The sequence below is a fragment of the Laccaria bicolor genome, genomic scaffold (genome assembly GCF_000143565.1).
Source record: "Laccaria bicolor S238N-H82 LACBIscaffold_9 genomic scaffold, whole genome shotgun sequence".
Lineage (NCBI taxonomy): Eukaryota > Fungi > Basidiomycota > Agaricomycetes > Agaricales > Hydnangiaceae > Laccaria > Laccaria bicolor.
The window spans coordinates 1,022,515-1,040,075 of record NW_001889880.1 but is presented as its reverse complement, the minus strand read 5'-3'; the positions used below and the strand labels follow the sequence as shown (position 1 = coordinate 1,040,075).

At 48.1% G+C, this 17,561-nt stretch overlaps 7 protein-coding genes across 7 annotated transcripts; 5 read left to right on the top strand and 2 right to left on the bottom strand.

The window, feature by feature from the left end:
• Positions 1-680: 680 nt before the first annotated feature.
• Positions 681-3,760, bottom strand: LACBIDRAFT_293921 (uncharacterized protein; the record flags this gene model as incomplete). Its single annotated transcript, XM_001879744.1, is given in 9 exon segments — positions 681-1,249; positions 1,342-2,201; positions 2,253-2,391; positions 2,464-2,593; positions 2,647-3,035; positions 3,237-3,282; positions 3,302-3,327; positions 3,451-3,601; positions 3,719-3,760. The coding sequence occupies 9 exon segments, from the start codon at positions 3,758-3,760 to the stop codon at positions 681-683; spliced, it is 2,352 nt and encodes a 783-aa protein (XP_001879779.1).
• Positions 3,761-3,991: 231 nt separating this feature from the next.
• Positions 3,992-6,325, top strand: LACBIDRAFT_326214 (uncharacterized protein; the record flags this gene model as incomplete). Its single annotated transcript, XM_001879997.1, has 3 exons — positions 3,992-4,006; positions 4,162-4,361; positions 4,411-6,325. 3 exons carry the CDS (start codon positions 3,992-3,994, stop codon positions 6,323-6,325), a joined length of 2,130 nt encoding a protein of 709 aa, XP_001880032.1.
• A 234-nt stretch (positions 6,326-6,559) lies between these two features.
• Positions 6,560-8,705, top strand: LACBIDRAFT_184404 (uncharacterized protein). Its single transcript, XM_001879996.1, has 5 exons — positions 6,560-6,875; positions 6,929-7,255; positions 7,307-7,718; positions 7,765-8,140; positions 8,193-8,705. The coding sequence occupies exons 1-5, from the start codon at positions 6,648-6,650 to the stop codon at positions 8,623-8,625; spliced, it is 1,776 nt and encodes a 591-aa protein (XP_001880031.1). The 5' UTR covers positions 6,560-6,647; the 3' UTR covers positions 8,626-8,705.
• A 391-nt stretch (positions 8,706-9,096) lies between these two features.
• LACBIDRAFT_319014 (uncharacterized protein) lies at positions 9,097-10,791 on the top strand (the record flags this gene model as incomplete). The annotated part of the gene is made up of 4 exons (XM_001879995.1): positions 9,097-9,126; positions 9,176-9,378; positions 9,432-9,957; positions 10,009-10,791. 4 exons carry the CDS (start codon positions 9,097-9,099, stop codon positions 10,789-10,791), a joined length of 1,542 nt encoding a protein of 513 aa, XP_001880030.1.
• A 695-nt stretch (positions 10,792-11,486) lies between these two features.
• On the top strand, positions 11,487-13,567 carry LACBIDRAFT_319013 (uncharacterized protein; the record flags this gene model as incomplete). The annotated part of the gene is made up of 6 exons (XM_001879994.1): positions 11,487-11,710; positions 11,768-12,016; positions 12,060-12,408; positions 12,459-13,178; positions 13,235-13,329; positions 13,384-13,567. 6 exons carry the CDS (start codon positions 11,487-11,489, stop codon positions 13,565-13,567), a joined length of 1,821 nt encoding a protein of 606 aa, XP_001880029.1.
• A 283-nt stretch (positions 13,568-13,850) lies between these two features.
• Positions 13,851-16,863, bottom strand: LACBIDRAFT_184453 (uncharacterized protein; the record flags this gene model as incomplete). The annotated part of the gene is made up of 8 exons (XM_001879743.1): positions 13,851-14,374; positions 14,434-14,563; positions 14,621-15,082; positions 15,131-15,311; positions 15,369-16,253; positions 16,303-16,467; positions 16,522-16,601; positions 16,653-16,863. The coding sequence occupies 8 exons, from the start codon at positions 16,861-16,863 to the stop codon at positions 14,194-14,196; spliced, it is 2,295 nt and encodes a 764-aa protein (XP_001879778.1). The 3' UTR covers positions 13,851-14,193.
• A 456-nt stretch (positions 16,864-17,319) lies between these two features.
• LACBIDRAFT_319011 (uncharacterized protein) lies at positions 17,320-17,544 on the top strand (the record flags this gene model as incomplete). Its single annotated transcript, XM_001879993.1, has 2 exons — positions 17,320-17,369; positions 17,424-17,544. The coding sequence occupies 2 exons, from the start codon at positions 17,320-17,322 to the stop codon at positions 17,542-17,544; spliced, it is 171 nt and encodes a 56-aa protein (XP_001880028.1).
• Positions 17,545-17,561: the final 17 nt, after the last annotated feature.

Below are 17,561 nucleotides of genomic sequence, written 5' to 3'. Positions count from 1 at the left end.
GTGTTGAATTACTCGCAAGGTTTATGAACTAATTTCAGTATTGAGTGGATCTGGTCTTGCAATTTAAATTCCACATACGGAGGACTTTCCTGCTCCGCTCCTCCCCATCACTCTGGAATTACGACTTAGCATGGATTCAGCGATTGAACATGATACGCACATTATACGAATTTCCTCATCGTTTACGGGTTGTTTTGGTGGCGCTTTGGCTTTCTCGATCTGACCAGCAGATGGCCTCCTGGTGCTCATAGTACCCCTATGTACGGTTTGCGTCATTGTTTCTCTGGGCGATAAGGTTATGCAAGTCGAACAACGGTGGCTTGTTTAGCGTCGGTTCACGGTTGGGGATGTCCTCGTAGTTGTGGAAGTGTGGTTGGATCATAGAAGTCCGCACCTTATAAACTCAGTGCCTCAAGGCGTGAAGAGTGAACCAGGACCCTGGCGTGTAGGGTAGATTGGGATGCTCTGGACCCTGGATTTCACGGATTGTTCCCTACCGTTCCGTGTTCACGTACAACTACATGCGGCCAATCAATGTCAACCTCGTCGTCTGTCAAACCGTTTCCGAATGATTCACTCTTAATAGGTCGCTAGAACCGCCTCATAAACTCTTCCCATTCATATCGTACCATTCACAGAACACATTCTTGGGCGTTTCAGAAATACTAGCCGAGCCAGCCTTAATTTATTTCCGCCATCGCCTTCTTCCAAGCTAGCCGATTACTCCTCAACTGCTCTTCAAATACCCCTTGCTCCTGTGCACAGCGCTTGACGTCTTGCTGAATTTGCTGACAGTCTCGTTCCAATCGTTTAGTAGCCTCGCGAGCAGCATCTTTGTTCTTCCGCAACGTTTCCAGATCGGACTTGAGCTTACGCATGTCTTCTTGATGCTGAACTTTGAAAAGGTCGATGTCACGACGGATGTCGGAGGCACCATCAGCTGCTGGCGGCGACGCAGCCTCATGAGCCTCGGCTGCAGGTTTTGCATGCCTGCGCTGAATCAAGGGAATGAATATGGCATCCCAAAAGCGAGGAGGCGAAACCTTCGCTTTCTTCATCGCACGAGACGCATCTCCAAACGGTGAATTCTGTTCAACCTTAGAGAAATCGACATATTGACTTGAGATGAATAGTTTCAGGAACCCGACTTCTAGATCCTGGGTGGGGTCTTCGATCGTGTACCGACGAGCGGTATGTCCCCCTGAGCCGTAACCAATGGGGAGCTCTTGTCCCCTCTTTAAGGGAGGGTCTACCGTGTGCTCACCAGCGGAAGGGGGCTGATATAAGGACGCTGTTTCTTCACTTAGTACCGACGACTGAATGATTGAGAAAACGTCTCACAGATGCTAAGATCGCAATTGTCGAAGAAAAAGAAGTAGGGGTACAGGTCCAGTGGGCTGTTATTGACGATCTTGAATCCGTACAAGGCCTCGCCAACAACCAAATCAATCCCAGCACCCGGGACGTTGAGATTTGCACCCGGCACCATTTGACGGGTCCCGTCCTCACCAAATCCACCTTCTTGGAGTCTAAAGAACTCTACAACGATTTTTTCTCGAAGTGGTACCCCATCGAACTTGGGGGGTGTTACGTTAGTTCGACGAAGATGGTACGAATAATGGGCTATGCCGCAAAGAACAGAATGGATCGCGTCGACGTCTTGATCGACGGTCTTCGGAAGTCGAGTAAGCCCGTACTGCATAACTCTGGGATCATGCGTGTCGAATGCGATCTTGTTTCCCACAACCACCGCACTGATCTCTGCGGCTCCCAGATCGGACAATGTGATTTCCATACGCTGAGAAGAAGTGACGGCGGACTGCTTCAAAACGGCCTCCCGAACACATGAAACCTCTTCTGGCGCATACAGTCGGAGGACCTGCTTCTTACCCCAGCCAACCTGGACCGCCAAGGTAGGGGTTTTGTCGCGCTTTGGATGAGAAAGCAGGGATGCGCTAGAATGAAATTGACCAATTTGAGAGACATCCACAGCCCCCAGACACTCCAGCTTGTTGTCGTAAGCCTCGTGGCTTTCCCAAAGCTCAAACGTCGCACCAATCGTAATGCCGTGTATAACCCCTGCTTCGATTTTGAGTTCGTTGTCTTGAGTTTTGACGTTGTACACTGTGCGCCGGCGGGTAGGTGCTTTGGAGTCAAATAAGAAACGATGTTGTTTCACTCCTTCGCACTGCGGGTTTTGCCTGAATGCGCGTTAGACGGACGTCGTGTTCTAATGTGAGAACTTAGCTAACATCGGTAAGGCATCGATCCGACGAAGAAGATCAGTGTAAGATATTTTGTCGGTGCAAACCGTGGCCAATGTTGCAAGCAAAGCCGTGGTAAAGGCGCCACGTCCCTTTGCCTCACGAGCAACTTCATTAGAGTTGCATGCTGCAAAAAGGACATGTGATTCAAGGCCATGGTTTAGAAAACCTGCAGCCAGCTTGACCCCCCGCGTATTACCATCCCCTGTTAAGAGCTTGGCGTCGAGATCTTTGGGAAGCTGTTTTTCGTAGTCGAAGCCGCGCGTTGAGACGACTGAGGAATCCCCACGAGTACCAGAGCCCGAATGACAGCAATCAAAAATGACGGTCTGCGAAAAAGTAATTCTGTGTCTTATCACCATCTGAGGAATGAAACACATACAATATTATCTCCTTTTTTATCCGCAATTTTCGTGATCAAGGTCCCTATGGTTTTATCAGGGATACCATGTATATCTTTGATCCCACAGTCGACGGGGACCAGCATTTGAATCTTGCCGTCTTCTGTATGCCAATCTTTGGGAGCCGTGGCCCATGAGCCATGACCAGCATAATATATCAAAATTGGATCTCCTCGCTGAATCGCAGAATTATCAGCCAGATGTTGGAATGCTCCAACGATTGCACTCCTCGTTGCTTGAGAATCGAGTAGAATTGTCATCTGGGACTCCGGGACGTCCAACTCATTGAGTAGAAATTTGCGGATTGCCTCCGCGTCTGGAACGGCGCCTTTGAGATCGGGAATCGTTACATCCTGATAGACATTAATGCCTATGATAAGGGCAAAAAGACGGGGTACGGTCCTATATAACAATAAATGTGAGCATCATATTCGTCGTGCAAGTTCATAAGGAAATACCCCGAAGGCATAGTCTCCCAAATTCTCGATGGTCACTGCTAGTTGTAAAATGATGTATCTGCTTCGTGTGTCAAACGCCTCAGACCTCATTGATAATGAGAAGCAAAACTTACTTTTCAAGGTAGCAATGTTGGCCTCTGGGAAGGCACGAGCAAGGGACTGCCATAAATACGCTTACAAGGGATCTCTCAGGGGATCTGCAAGCTGTGGGGAATCGGAAAAGTTCAGGTTCAACTCCGCTGCAACCCCGCATTTAGTGTTCTGCATCACTTTGACATCACTACAGCCAAGTCATCTCACCAATCTCTTACCCTCAGAAAGGTTCACTTATGGAGTATTGGACGGGAATGAGGTCGAGCTTTGGAGTTACACGTTGCTTCCACGACCCAAATTTTGATCTATGCTGAATGTCTTTGTTTGCCTCAAGGCAGTGGTAGACCACGCTCATGCCATGGTTTTGAGCTTTCTCAGCGTTTGGCTGGTGGGAGGTGAAGCCAGAGCAAATAACGCTGATCGTATTCTAACTTGGATTGACCAGATAACATCGATAACGCCGTTCAATGTTGCTTTTTGGGCATTTAGCACCCAATCTCACTCCTGATTCTCGGAGGTTTTGACGGAACGTTGAAACCACCATATTGTTCAATCGGCCCGTGTTAGGTCAAGTGGCTTGCAGGCGTGGCTTTGAACAGCGCCCGTCGATCCGAAAGGGCAGGAAGGACCAACGCCCCTTCAATTAAGCGCCTGTACGAGTTTAGAAAACACGCACGTCCTCATTTCCTGATCTTTAATAACGACATCCCCCCGGAAGAACCACTTTATCCATTTCTTTTTCACATTTTTCTTCCAAAACTCTAGCGCGACAATAATGGTTATCAAGGAAGTAAAGCCAGCCGGTTTAATAGCGTATGTCGGACATCTTCGCATTGGACGCCTAACCGAAGTGCTGTCGACAGCGTCATGGGAGGAACGGGGACCGGGAAGTCATCGGTAAGGTAGTGTCTCGCCACTTCTGCCTGCCATCTTACATTATGCAAGATCATCAACGCCATAGTCGGGAAGGACGTCACGGACGTTGGACATGAATTGGAATCACAAACCAGCGACATCAAAGAGTATGATTTCGTGATGAAGAATGGCCTTCATGTGACACTCGTCGACACGCCGGGTTTCGATGACTCTGAGGGTAAATCTGACGTCGTCATTCTGAAAGAAATTGGTGCTTTTCTCAAAGAAAAGTAAGCATTCCCTTGTTATTATTTGTAATTCTGACTTTGAAATGCCTAGGTACGATGAGGACCGCAAGTTCTCCGGCATCTTATACCTGCACAACATCTGTGACCCCAAAGTTGGCGGCTCTTCGCAACGCAACATGACGATGTTCAAAAAATTATGCGGACCTGACTCCCTGAAGAATGTCGTCGTCGTCACAACCTTCTGGGACGAGATTGAGCCTGTCCAGGGTATCAAAGCCGAAACACAATTGAAGACCAATGATAAATTTTTTAAAGGGTTAGTTGAAGGGAAATCTAAGTTTGTCCGATATGGCAAGTTCCCCCCGGGAGAAGTTCCAGGCCCAGAGTTCTTGCCGCCAATCTCTATCGTCAGTGAGCTCGTTGCGCTTGACCCCGTATTTGTCGAGATGCAGAAGGAGCTTGCTGAGGGAAAGACTGTCGAGCAGACGTCTGCTGGTGCGGAGCTGTACAAGGAGCTGCAACAGCTCAAGGTCCAGCAAGAGAAGGATGTCATCGATCTGAACCAGAAAATCGGAGAGATGAAAGCCCAAAACCTTAAGGACAGAGCAGCAAGGGAGGCATTGGAGGACGAAAGCAAGGCTCTGAGAGACCAAATCAAGGATTGGGAGGCTAGACAGCATGAACTACACCTGGCAGTGCGTTCCGGTAGGTCAGAGTGGGTCGCCGCTATCGCCCAGTTAAAACAAGAGAAGGAAACTTCGGTCAAGGTGCGCTCACATTCTATGATCACGGGGGCGTTTGTTAAAGTTACTCAGCAAAGGGATCTTGAGTTGGAGAACAGCCGTCAAGCTGAGCTGAGAAGCGAAATCGAACTCCTCAAAACTCTGCATGCAAAGGAACTCCTAGAATGCCAATTTCAGATTCGATCTTTGCTCGACGGCAATTCTGTAGATGCCTACAGAAAAACGCAGCTCGAAAAAACCTGCGACGATCTTAAAGCCACTGTGTCTGATTTATCTCTGTCCCTGACCAGGCTACGGGATACGAATGAAAGGGAGGCGGTGGAACGCATCGACGTGATGCGACAGTGTAACCAACTCCGCGCGAACGCGGCGACACATGGGAAGACGTTGGACGACCTTGCAGAAGCGAGGTCGAATATAGCTCAGTTGAAATCACAGTTGCAGGCATCCCAGGCAGCACAAGAAAGGACTGTGTCTGAGCTCGATAAAGTCAAGTCGACTTTGGCGAGTGTCGAGGATAGTGCAGATATAGCTGCCACTACTCAGGCGAAGACGCTATCAGAGCTCAACATGCTTCGTGCCGCCCTTGCCGACACGGAGAGAAATTTCGTCGCATTGCAAAACACACAGGACAGTACAGCTTCAGAATTGAGAGAGGCACGTCTCTCATTGGAGAAAGTGAGATCAGAGTTGAGTGCGGCTCATGAGAGGCGTGAGGAGACAGAGTCGGACCTGCGAGAATCCCTCAGTGCTCTAGAACGGATGAACTTGGAGCTGGTCAAAGCCAGAGCATCGTCCCCCTTGCCCTGGGAATCTCCTCGTTCCTATGCGACAGCGAAACTCCCAGGGGTAAACGATAAATCGGAAGGGGGCGAAGTCGAGGAAGAAGTCCACATCCATCCTCCCCAGCGTTCATCTACTGTTCCGTCTCCTCGGTCTCCTCCGTCTTTAACGGATATGATTTCAAGCATGACAACTGCACGTTCACCACGGCCCAGGAGAACAACTGAATTTCGACCACACTCGCCTTTCCGGTCTGATTCCCGTCAACAACCCGTCGCATCTCACACACCTCCTCCTGTACATCCGGACCTTCGTGCCCAAAGGCGTAGGCCGGATGCCCCTGCTCCTTATTTCCCTTACCAACAAGATCATTACTCGGGCGGATATCCGCCCGAGCAATCGCCCTCTTTCCCAATGCCGCAGGGTCCCGCATTTCCGTTTGGGACACCTGTGCAACCTCCACAATACCGTTATGGCTGATCGTCGATCCTTTCTTTTCCCAATAATCTATGATCATAGCACTGAGTGTTAGATATTTTGTAATTGATATGAGACATGTACTTTGAGTGTATTCTGCTTTATGATTTCGATCTGGACGCGAGAATATTGACGCGTCTACTGCACATGTGACGGCGTTTTCCTGACTCAAGCAAAAAAAAATTGTCAAAAATCTTATCAATACCTCAATCTGGCATTTCTTCTTTCCTTTCGACACATATTTGTATCATACCGCTCCTTCTCTCGACGAGCAAATCCCCTCAGATATCCTCCAGCAGTGTATCAAGCACGACTAAAGCCTACTATGACATCTTCAATACCCCAGCTGCCGGACACGGATCCTTCGAGTTGTGTGTTGGATGCGTACCGAATAGCCATTGCAAAAAGGCTGTCGGAGACTCTTCCTTTGACGCTCCAGAAAGCTTATGACGGCGTTGATTACGGGAAGAAGGGCGAGGACTTCACTGTTGCGCTGCCGAGGTTCAGACTACCAGGAAAAGTAGACGAGGTCGCGGCCAAAGTCATTGAAAACGTGGGTATAAGAGTCCCCCACCGTTCGAATCTGGCTAAATCCTTATATGCCAGTTCCAACCCGACGAATGGATATCAACTATCGTCCACGACAAAGCATTTCTCCACTTCAAACTCAATACCGAGAGCATGATTCACGATATCCTAACCCAAGTACATGCACTCACCCATCTCACCCCCTCAAAACAACCGGAATATGGCACAAACTTGACAGGCAAAGGCAAAAAGGTCGTCATTGAGTACTCGTCGCCAAATATCGCAAAGAGCTTCCATGTCGGTCACTTGAGGAGCACCATAATTGGTGGTTTCCTCGCCAACCTCTACAAGGCTTGCGGTTGGGAGGTCACCTCTCTCAACTATCTAGGTGATTGGGGAACTCAGGTTCGTTTACACAGTTCTGGTTATGAACTTGCTTGCTGATTTAAACCTCAGTTTGGTATGATAGCAACCGGATATGAAAAATATGGTTCACAAGAGGAGCTCGAGAAGGACGCGATCAAACATCTTTTTGACGTCTACGTGAAAGTCAACAAGGATGCGGAGGCTGATCCAGAGGTCAAGGTTGAAGCTGCAAGGTGGTTCAAGCGTATGGAAGATGGTGACGAGTCTGCGCTGAAGAACTGGCGTGTATGGAGGGAGTTGAGTGTCAAGAAGTATGAGGGGGAGTACGAGCGGCTAAATATCCATTTCGACGAATACACTGGAGAGAGCATGGTGGGCAAGGAATCCATGGATACAGCACTGAAGAGACTTGAAGAGCTTGGTCTCATTGCGGATAGCAACGGTGCTAAGATTGTTGATTTGAAAAAGTACAAACTCGAATCAGCTGTTGTCCGAAAGAAAGGTGCATCCCCTCTATCATCACCTTATCCGTGACTGATATAACATAGATGGTACCTCCATCTACCTTACTCGAGACATCGGTGGCGCCATTGAACGATACGAGAAATACAAATTCGATAAGATGATCTACGTCGTATCCTCCCAACAAGACTTGCACCTTGCGCAGTTCTTCAAAGTGCTCGACCTCATGGAGTTCCCATGGGCCAAGAACCTTGTGCACGTCAATTATGGCTTGGTGCAGGGCATGAGTACCCGCAAGGGTACTGTGGTGTTCCTCGACCAGATTATCAAGGAGGCGGCAAGCGTCATGCACGATCAGATGATGAAGAATGAGGACAAGTATAACGCCGTTGAGGACCCAGAAACTGTTTCCAGGGAGATTGGCATTACTGGTGTCAAGATCCAGGATATGGCCGCCAAACGGTGCGTCGGATTTCCTTGTTTATATGGTCAATTTTAAAAGCTTGAAACACAGAATCAACAACTACACATTCAATTGGGACCGAATGAAGTCGTTCGAGGGCGACACAGGGCCGTATCTCCAATACGCACATGTTCGATTGGCCTCCATAGGTCGTAAAAACCCACACCTTATCCCTCTCCCCCCGCCATCGCAAATCGACACCACATCTCTATCCTCTTATTCCCAAGCCCGGGAGATTGCCTTCCTCTTGGGCACATACCCAGACGTAGTGAAAGTGGCACTGAAGACGCACGAGCCGAGTGGGGTGGTTACCTTTGCGTTTAGGCTGGCGCATGCGATTTCGAGCGCGTGGGATGTGGTCATTGTAAAGGGTGAAGAAGACCTAGAAAAAGCAAGGGCGAAGATGTTTTTGTACGAGTGTACTCGGGACGTGTTGGGGAGTGCGTTGAGATTGCTTAGTATCAGGCCATTGGAAAGGATGTGATTGGAATTTGGACATAGATAGAAGTTGAAGATGTTCAGTGTAAGAATAGAATTTGTAGTAATTGTTTATTTTTCCAGTTTCTTCCACGATGACCTCGTTGATTGGTGCACGGTACGAGGTTGAAACGATGAAACAACTGCTGCCTTCTGATCTTTCCACAGTTATGGCTCAATAAGAACCCTTTACCACTCGAAGGCCTCAATCGAAGCCATGAGGTGCAAACGCCACATGCACTACTGGGGACTCCGCGTCGCTAGGCGCCTATAAGTTCGACTTGTGAACGTTTAGTCGCCCAGTTCACACTTTGAGCGAATCCCCGCAAACTCCACTACTTAAAATTGGACGCAAATTTCGAGGTTTCCTCCATTTGACGGAAAACATAATACAAGAGATGGAACCTGCCTTTCTGATTGCGTAGGTGCTGCAGAACTCCTTGGTGTGTTCGGTTTTACATGCCACACTACTAGCGTCATGGGAGCCACAGGTGCTGGAAAATCATCGGTATCCCTCTTCCCCACTCATTCTTTACCCGCGATATAACCCTTCCAAGTTAATCAAGGCCATCACTGGTATTCAGACCGATGTCGCAAATGGCCCAGAGTCTGGAACAAGCGAGGTCAAGGAATATTTCTTTCACCCATCAAACGGACAACCCTTCATACTCCTTGACACGCCTGGTTTTGATGATTCTACCGGTGACGCCAAACGATCCGATTTGGGCATTATGACGAAGTTAAAGTCCTTCCTTAAAACGTTTGCATATACCACCATTTTTCCACTGTGACGGTACTCAAGAGAGTTCATAGATATGGCGACAGCCGCAAATTGTCAGGTCTCCTTTACTTACACAACATACAAGACGAACGAGACAAAGGTCCCTCACAGCGCTGCTTGACGGCGATGAATACCCTCTGTGGGCATGATCTGATGAAGAAAATCGTTGTCATCACCACTTTTTGGGATGATGTCCCAGTTGAAGAGGGAGTGGAGTATGAGGATAGATTACGAAAGAAGTACACCTACAAAACATTCTCTGACGCAGGTGTCAAGTTTGTCCGATGGCAAAATGATGCCACTGACAAGGCGCTTACGGATTTGAGAGTGGATTCTCTGGCATCCATTCTATTCGACCTCGCTGCGCTTGGTTCCGCTTCTTCTGTGATGCCGAAGGAGCCTGGTCATGTAACTAAAGGAACAGGGGCCCGGGAGGGGGAGGAAACATCCGAGTTGACTGCAAATCAGGAACTTGCGCGTGGTCTGCCAGGCGCAGATGACGTCGAACCTATGGTGGGACTCGTAGAAGGAACAACGCAGCAGGAGGGGAATGCGAAGGCAAGGCTGAGGCATACTGCTTCCGGCTGCATTGCACTGATTTTTTACTAGCCACAAGATATCAGTTCGGAGACCACTCTCATCGCAAATCTGAGAAATGAGCTAGGACTTCTCAAGGACAGGCATGCGGAGGACATTCGCGATTTCCAATCTGAAATTAAACAACTGAAGGACGACCATGCCAACTCAATCTCCCACCAAACGCAACTCGCGGAAACATGCAAAATTCTCTCGACCACTGTTTCAGGACTATCCCTGTCGTTAACGGACTTACGCAAGACCTCCAAGCAAGCACTCGCCGACCTTATTCGGGAGTGTCAGATCCTCTGCGCTACAGCAAGGGAAGGGGAGAGGTCTTCCAAGTCTGACCTCCTATCTTCCCAGCTTGTGCAGGCGAGGTTAGCCGCAGAACTTGAAGAAGCTCGCTTGGAATTGGCGAAGATTAAGTCAGATCTTCTTCAAGCATCTCAGCGAGAACGACCCGAGGGATTGTGCTCATGTTTAATCATGAAATCCGCGCCGGTAAAAGGGAAGGAAAAGAAAAGGCTGGATTACGATGCCTCGTTGGAAGATCAGAGCCCCTCTACGGAGGTGTTCCAACCTGAGAGCGATATAGAGTGGGGGACAACTTCGCCAGCCGACGATGATACCGAGGATGGTGATGGATGGGGTTCGGAATTTCTCACACCCAGTGAGGGAGATGCCGTTCAGCAGGGTTCACATTCGGACGTGAAAGAGGCCGAGACCGTCCCAAAAATGCTCTCCGAGCTTGCGGACATGATATACAAGGAGAAGGATGCGCCAATTGTATTTCAACAATGGCGTTGGGTTTGAAAGTTGATTCTTCCGAATGCCAGGAGTTGGAGAATTTCTTCGTCATGGATGTAACAGTTTGGTGATAACATATCTGCAGCAGAGTCCATTACATAACATCATCGCGATCCACCACTTGGTATATCTCGCATCCCTTCAAATCAGTCGGTAATCGCCTTCCAGCCTGTTCATACCAAAGGTATGAGAATTAGGATCCAATTCTAAACCGCTAATTTATCGTGGGATAGCAGGTCAACGTTGGGCAACACACGTCTGCCTCGTTGAGTTCCATCTGTCAACTCGTATTCAAATCTCTTATCGACGGTCACATGCAATCTTTCGCATGGGCGTTCTAATCGGGGGCCTTTGGTCCTTGGATCCTTCTTTCCAACTAGATATGTACCGTGTTAATTCCACATGGAAACACGTTTGGCCCGGTCCGGAGACAAAGTTATTGTGCGTCCTTCGAAGCGCCCTCGACGAACAAGGATACTTCCTACATCCGTGTACAACCTTCGAATACCCTTTCTCTGAACCTTCAAGAGGGAATGGACCAAGCTAGCCTGAAAAACAGGCCTGCTGGCTTGATAGCGTGGGTTACATCCTCTCACGCGTTGCCGAAATTGAGCAAAGGTTTCGATATAGGGTGATGGGAGCGACTGGGACCGGGAAGTCGTCGGTATGGATCAACCTTGACTCGTTATCGCAACGGCCTGATGCTATACAAGTTCATCAATGCTATCACTGGCCAAAAAACCTCTGACGTTGGACATAGCTTGGAATCTCAAACTAGTACGATCAACGAATACGATTTCCAACTCCCCAATGGTTTAGTTGTGACCCTTGCGGACACACCGGGATTCAATGATTATACTAGCGACGGTGGGGGGAAGTCTGATCTTGTCATTTTGAAGGAAATCGGTGAATTCCTGAAAAAGAAGTGATTACATCCCCCCTTATTAAATTTGTGGTGACAATTTAATATCTCTTCCGGCAGATATGACGAAAAACGCAAATTCTCTGGCATCTTGTATTTGCACAATATCTGCGAACCGAAGATCGGAAGTTCTTTGCAACGTCAAATGGCTATGTTCAAGAAGCTTTGTGGAGATGATCCTCTGAAAAACGTCGTTGTCGTTACCACTTTCTGGGATGAGACCGAGTCGCTGGAAGGAGGAATACAGACTGAAACAGAACTCAAAACAAAGGACAAGTTTTTCAAGGGACTGGTGGAAGGGGGATCCAAGTTTATTCGTCACGGATTATATTCTCAAGACGAACAACCTGAGGACCCGAGAGTTTCAACAACCGCTCTCTATTGTCATCGACCTTCTTTCACTTGACCCCGTTTTTGTTGAGATGCAGAAGGAGCTTGCCCAGGGAAAGGCGGTAGAAGAGACTTCTGCTGCTGTGGAGCTTTACAGAGAACTTCAGGAGCTTAAACGGCAGCAAAAAAGAGACGTGTCCGAGCTGAATATGAAGATAGAGGACATGAAACTCGCGAATGCGAGGGACAGAGAGTTGAGGGAGACATTGGAGGAGAAACAACGTAATCTGACAGCGGAAATGGCGCAAAACAACTCAGACTTACGGAATGCCATGGTTACGTGGAGGAAACAGGTAGAGACAGATGCCAAGGTGGTCTATGTGATGTCCGGTCTCCAAAATCGATACTCACTCTTCTACAGCGACAGTCTCTCGAGCTGGAAGCTATTCGTCGTAACGAATTCAAAGGGGATTTGGATCTGCTGAAAGTCATGCACGAAAAGGAGCTCATGGAGTGTCAATTTCAGATCAGAAGTTTAATGGACGGCGATTCCACCGCGGAATACAGAAGGGATCATCTTGAGAAAACAACGGAAGACCTCAAGGCAGTTGTTTGTAGTCTGTCTGTGGCCCTGGAAAAGTTGAAGGAAACACACGAAAAAGAGGTAATGGAACGATTGCAATTCACGGGGGAAGTTAAAAAGCTCCGCGCCAGCGCAGAACGATGGGCCGATGAAGAGAAACGACTTTCACGAGGATGGGAGGAGGCCCGAGTTGCTCTCGACTCACGAGTGAAATCAGAGCTCACATGTGCATTTTCAATGCATGGACAAGTGACGGCGGAGTTGAAAGATAGCCAAGAGACTAAAGAAAAACTATTGGAGGACCTCGAAGAGGCTCGATCGAAGGTGATGCAGCTCAACGAGGAGCTAGCTGTCTCTCGAAAATTACAGGAAGGGCTGGCATCCAAACTGTCAAGCCAGTCTCATGAAAATGTCTTGGGCTTGGAAACGGCCCAAAAAGCTTTAACTGACACCCACTTGGAATTAGAAAATGTCAAGTCCGAGTTGGCTTCTTGCAAACAGCAAAATGCACAAATGGGACCTCCGCCCAACATTAAGCGTTTCGTCAAAGATATTGTGGTATGCCCATTTGATCTGTCTACCAATTATTTTTACTTTACTGAGTTACTTTATAGGTTGAATACTTTCCCACCGAGGCGGCGGTGACACCTGGGTATCTTGAAGAGAAAAATTATCTTTCTTCCAACATTAACGAGGGATTTGGCGGCTCGTAGGTTTAAATAATTTGGATGATTTCGAAACTGCTGAAACTAATACTTGACAGCCACGTCTATCTCTACCCTCGGTATACGTTGCTTTACGAGGAAGCTATTTCCGGACTCTCACTAATTGTTCAAGACAACTCAGATTCGTCCAAGAGTGACTTGGCCAAAGGTGCTGGCGGAAAATACCGATACCTCGACATTGAACGTGGCTCCGATACCGATGCTACGAAGATATGCGTGTAATGTTATTACGCAGTAAACGGCGTGTAGGCTTACCCCAGGGGTGGGATGGTATGTTCGATCTAAATAGGTCTCGCGGGACTGAGTTTTTGTATTTGGTCTGGAAGGAATCGCCATAGATGCCCAGCACAGTTGATGTAAAGAAACCAGATGGAATACCCTTTTTTTTTCAGACCTGGTTGTGATAAAGTGTTTGCTCGAGTCACCTTTGTCATAACATCCATGCACAGAAACTCGTCAAGATAGTGTTCTAGGATATCTTCTGTATATTTACACAACGGGAGGCCACGTAAGTATCCTCTGCTGGAGGTACAATCTTTGCGACGTTGTCCAGGTGCTCAAATCGTGACTTCTTCTTACTCGCCCTCTCGAAATCACCCTCCCTTCGCCACGAGCCCAAGGAGCGCCCATCTCCCAGTTCTTCCCACCCCCAATCGGCGACACCTCGTTCGCAGCATGTTCATCATGGAAATCTCCACTCCCGCCTGTAGCAAACTGGCTCTTCTCGTGCCCCGTCCAGTCTCTCTTACCTTGACCGCCCATTAAGTACTGACATCGGCAGTTAGGGAGAGGGGCACAAAATACGGATTTGAACACGAGTACGAACAGAGGGGATGAGGAAGGGAAGATCAAGCAACATATGCGAACGTGTCCCTGGAACCATCGACTCGTTCAATGTATTCCTTCTCCAAGAGGATTTCGATCGCTTTCTTGATGTCAGGAATCTTTGGCGCAAAGCGTTGAGAGATCTGAGAGATGACTTCCTGGATCAAAGCCTGACTTTTGATGGTTTTCCTTGCCTTCATTATTCTACACGACAGAGCTCTATGAGATTTCCACTAGAAGTAGATGACAATAAGTTGACGTACCGAACGATCGTAGCTTGAATGACATATTTTCTGTGCTCATTAACAGCCTTCAAAACATCCGAAGATTCGGTCTTGACTTCGGCTTTGATTGGCTGAATCAGGTTGACACGGATCTTCTTCGACTTGAAGTCTGTTGACGAAGTAACAATTAAGCCACGAAGTTTCAAGAGAAGCGCGGGGAGCATACTGTGATTAAGATCGTACTGGTCCTTCTCCTCGTTGATCAACATCTTCACCTTAACCAACACAACCAGAACCTGGGTCAAGATGTCCTTCGTAATCGAAGTAGCAGTGACCAGCTCATCCAACGAAAGCGTATCGGCCCAGTTGTACTGCAATAGTACCGCCATCTGGTATGAGCTCGTCATCAGGATGTACTTTTGGTTCGTATAGTTCGTGCGCAGCTCATTCTTGGAGTAGTTCCATAACCAGGTGAGTTTACGGCCAGAGTGCTTCGTCTGGTAGTACTTCTGGAATCGGTCGTAGGTGGGTACGATCTCGGTGGGGATGACGAAATCGTGTGGTGGTGGATAGAGTGGCCATAGATTGGTTCCTAAGACCATGATGCTGAAGGTGATGACCATGTCACCGTGGTTTTGCGACATGCAATCCTTGAATGAGTCCGTAAGATCCTTGCTCAAACTCATGTCTGAAGCCCATGTCAAAACAAAAATTTGAGAGAATGTGGAGAATTTACCCGTAAACATGCGTTGGAGCTTGTCGGTGTACTCGAAACCGCAAGCCTCTTTGAGCTTCGAAATCATGTTGGCCTCGCTCTCGTCGGACGCAGAGACACCATGGATCAACCGTTTTGAAAGCTTGGTGGTATAGAATGTCTGGAACACATCCTTGTCTTCCAGATATTGAAACAGAATCATCTGGAGAAACCCCACGTTGAGCCCGCTGATCAAGACGTGACGACAATATAAGCGTACGACATGGTTCAAAGCACCCTCTAGGTCGTCTTCCTCTGCCATCTTGTTGTTCTTTCTCAAAAGCATGTCCAAGTACTTGGCAATAAGCTCTGGCGACTTGGTCGATGAGCCACCAGTAGCAGCGTTCCGATTGACAAATTCTTGGCAGGCTTTGTCCAAACTTGCAGCGAGTCCTGCCTCGCCCTTAAAACTTATGTTTACAGTCTCCGAATTCTTGTGGTAAACCTCGAGGAGCGCAGCCACATATGCTTTGGGGTCGACTTCTGCGTTCGCAGCAGCGGCGCCGGCCTGGCTAACCACATTCTCGATAGCGGAGAGACCAGATAGTTTGACGCGAGCTTTGAACTTTTTCCGGAGAAGTTCCAAACCTTCTTGAAACCTTGAAACAAGCGTATACATATGTTGCACATCTTCATCCTTATCGGAGTCGAGCAACGGTTGGAAGCTTTTCCATATCAGATCGGAGTGCTCGCGAATCAGGACCGCTTCACATTTGCTGACAAGCTCTTTTCGCGTCTTGCTGTGTAGATAACGCTCAACAAGATTCTCCTCCTCTCGCAGCCAATCTTCGGCTTTCTTGAGGTAGTCCAACACCGAATTTTCAGCTAGAAAGGCCTCTGATTCCTTCTTGTAATACTGCTCCGTGGCAGCGATGAATGCCGTTTCGAACTGGTCCTTATATATATTGAGGCATTCCTTACTAGGATCGGCGTTATCAAGGCCAAGTGATATGAATGAATCCACAACCCGCTTGATCAGACCCTGATCATCTACGACCTCGCCAGTCCTTTGCCGTGTGATTTGACGAAGTACAGCACCGGCCAGTTTCGCGTTGTCATTTTGTATGTGCATGAAGAAATGGGTTTTCCATTGTGACAGGGCAAGCTGCGATGTTATTAGGATGCTGTATGGTTTTCGGAAAAGTGACGGTCACCGTGTACACCTGATAAACCTTCCTTCCCTCGTCTTGCTGGCGCTTCACCCAGTGTCGATTGAGAAATGCGAATAAACGGTTGACATAGTTAGCCCCTCTAGTATAAGTGTCCCATTCGGTGGCGTAGTACCGCAGGAGGTCGACCTCTTGCAGAGTTTCGGTTTTCTGGATCACGCGTTTTCAGCCAATCATAACTGTCTTGAGCTATTCAAAACACACTTCAAGCATTCCTTCAGAATGCACAACAAAATATTCGCTGAGTTTGCTGTAGAGATCGGATCCAGACATATTAGCGCCAGCTGTGGACTACGATTCGACAATATCAACATCACACAACGCGCAAAACTCACTGCGATTGCCTTGGTTTCCTGGCGTTTTGCTAGATGTGCAGTAGTTATAGACGGCCGAGTATAAACGCGTATAGCCTTCGGGGGGCACCGTCTCGACGTTAGTCATGATGTGGTCGATGCCTCCCTTCAAGAACGTCCATGTCTCCTCCAGATCCGCCCGGGGGGGCATGTTGGCAAAGTCACTGGCTGGGGCTGCAGATGATGAGGTCATGATGGAAATGAGGAGAAATCTGTGAGTCGATTAGGCAAACACGCCTAGGGCGTCTCACTCCCCAAAAGGGGACGAGACTCCTTCTTGACCCATACACTTCGGTGTACTGCGGTATCGAGTATGGACTTGAAGAAGAGGCCAAACAAAGACTAAACAAAATTTAAAAAATCAGAAAACGGACAAACGGACATGCTATGTTGAAACGCTTCAGTGCGCCGCAATGAGGTGGGAGAGCCAGTGGAAAGCCTCAGTAGTGGTTCAATTTGGGTTCAAGTTGTTGCTACTATGATGGCATACGAAATTCTCACGAGTTTGGTGCACCTCACATGTCTTAGGCCTGTCTACCACTCTCTTTTTACATAACATACCGCTACCTCTTCCCTTCAGAGGGATGGGTTGGGATGTTTGATTTAAACAAAATCGCGGGTCAGAGTTTTTGGATCTTGTTTGAGGAAGATGCAAAGTCCGTCACTACCATTTTACCACACTGATTCAAAGATATTGTGGTATGTAAATAATCTGTCTACTGATTATTTTTACTTCATTGGGCTGCTTTATAGGTTGAATCCTTTCTCAACGGCGGCGGAGGTGAAACCTGGGTATCACAAGGAAAAAAATGGTCTTCCTCGAACATCATCGATGGGGGCTGGAGTGGCTGGTGGGTTCAAATATTTTGGATGATTTCGAAACCGTACTTG

What these genes read in the sequence shown, in the direction of transcription:
- LACBIDRAFT_184404 (XM_001879996.1), top strand. Translation starts at nt 6,648, where the DNA reads ATGACATCTTCAATACCCCAGCTGCCGGACACGGATCCTTCGAGTTGT. An exon ending in CGGCCAAAGTCATTGAAAAC is followed by an intron (nt 6,876 to 6,928) that starts GTGGGTATAAGA and finishes CTTATATGCCAG; the next exon opens with TTCCAACCCGACGAATGGAT. An exon ending in TAGGTGATTGGGGAACTCAG is followed by an intron (nt 7,256 to 7,306) that starts GTTCGTTTACAC and finishes TTTAAACCTCAG; the next exon opens with TTTGGTATGATAGCAACCGG.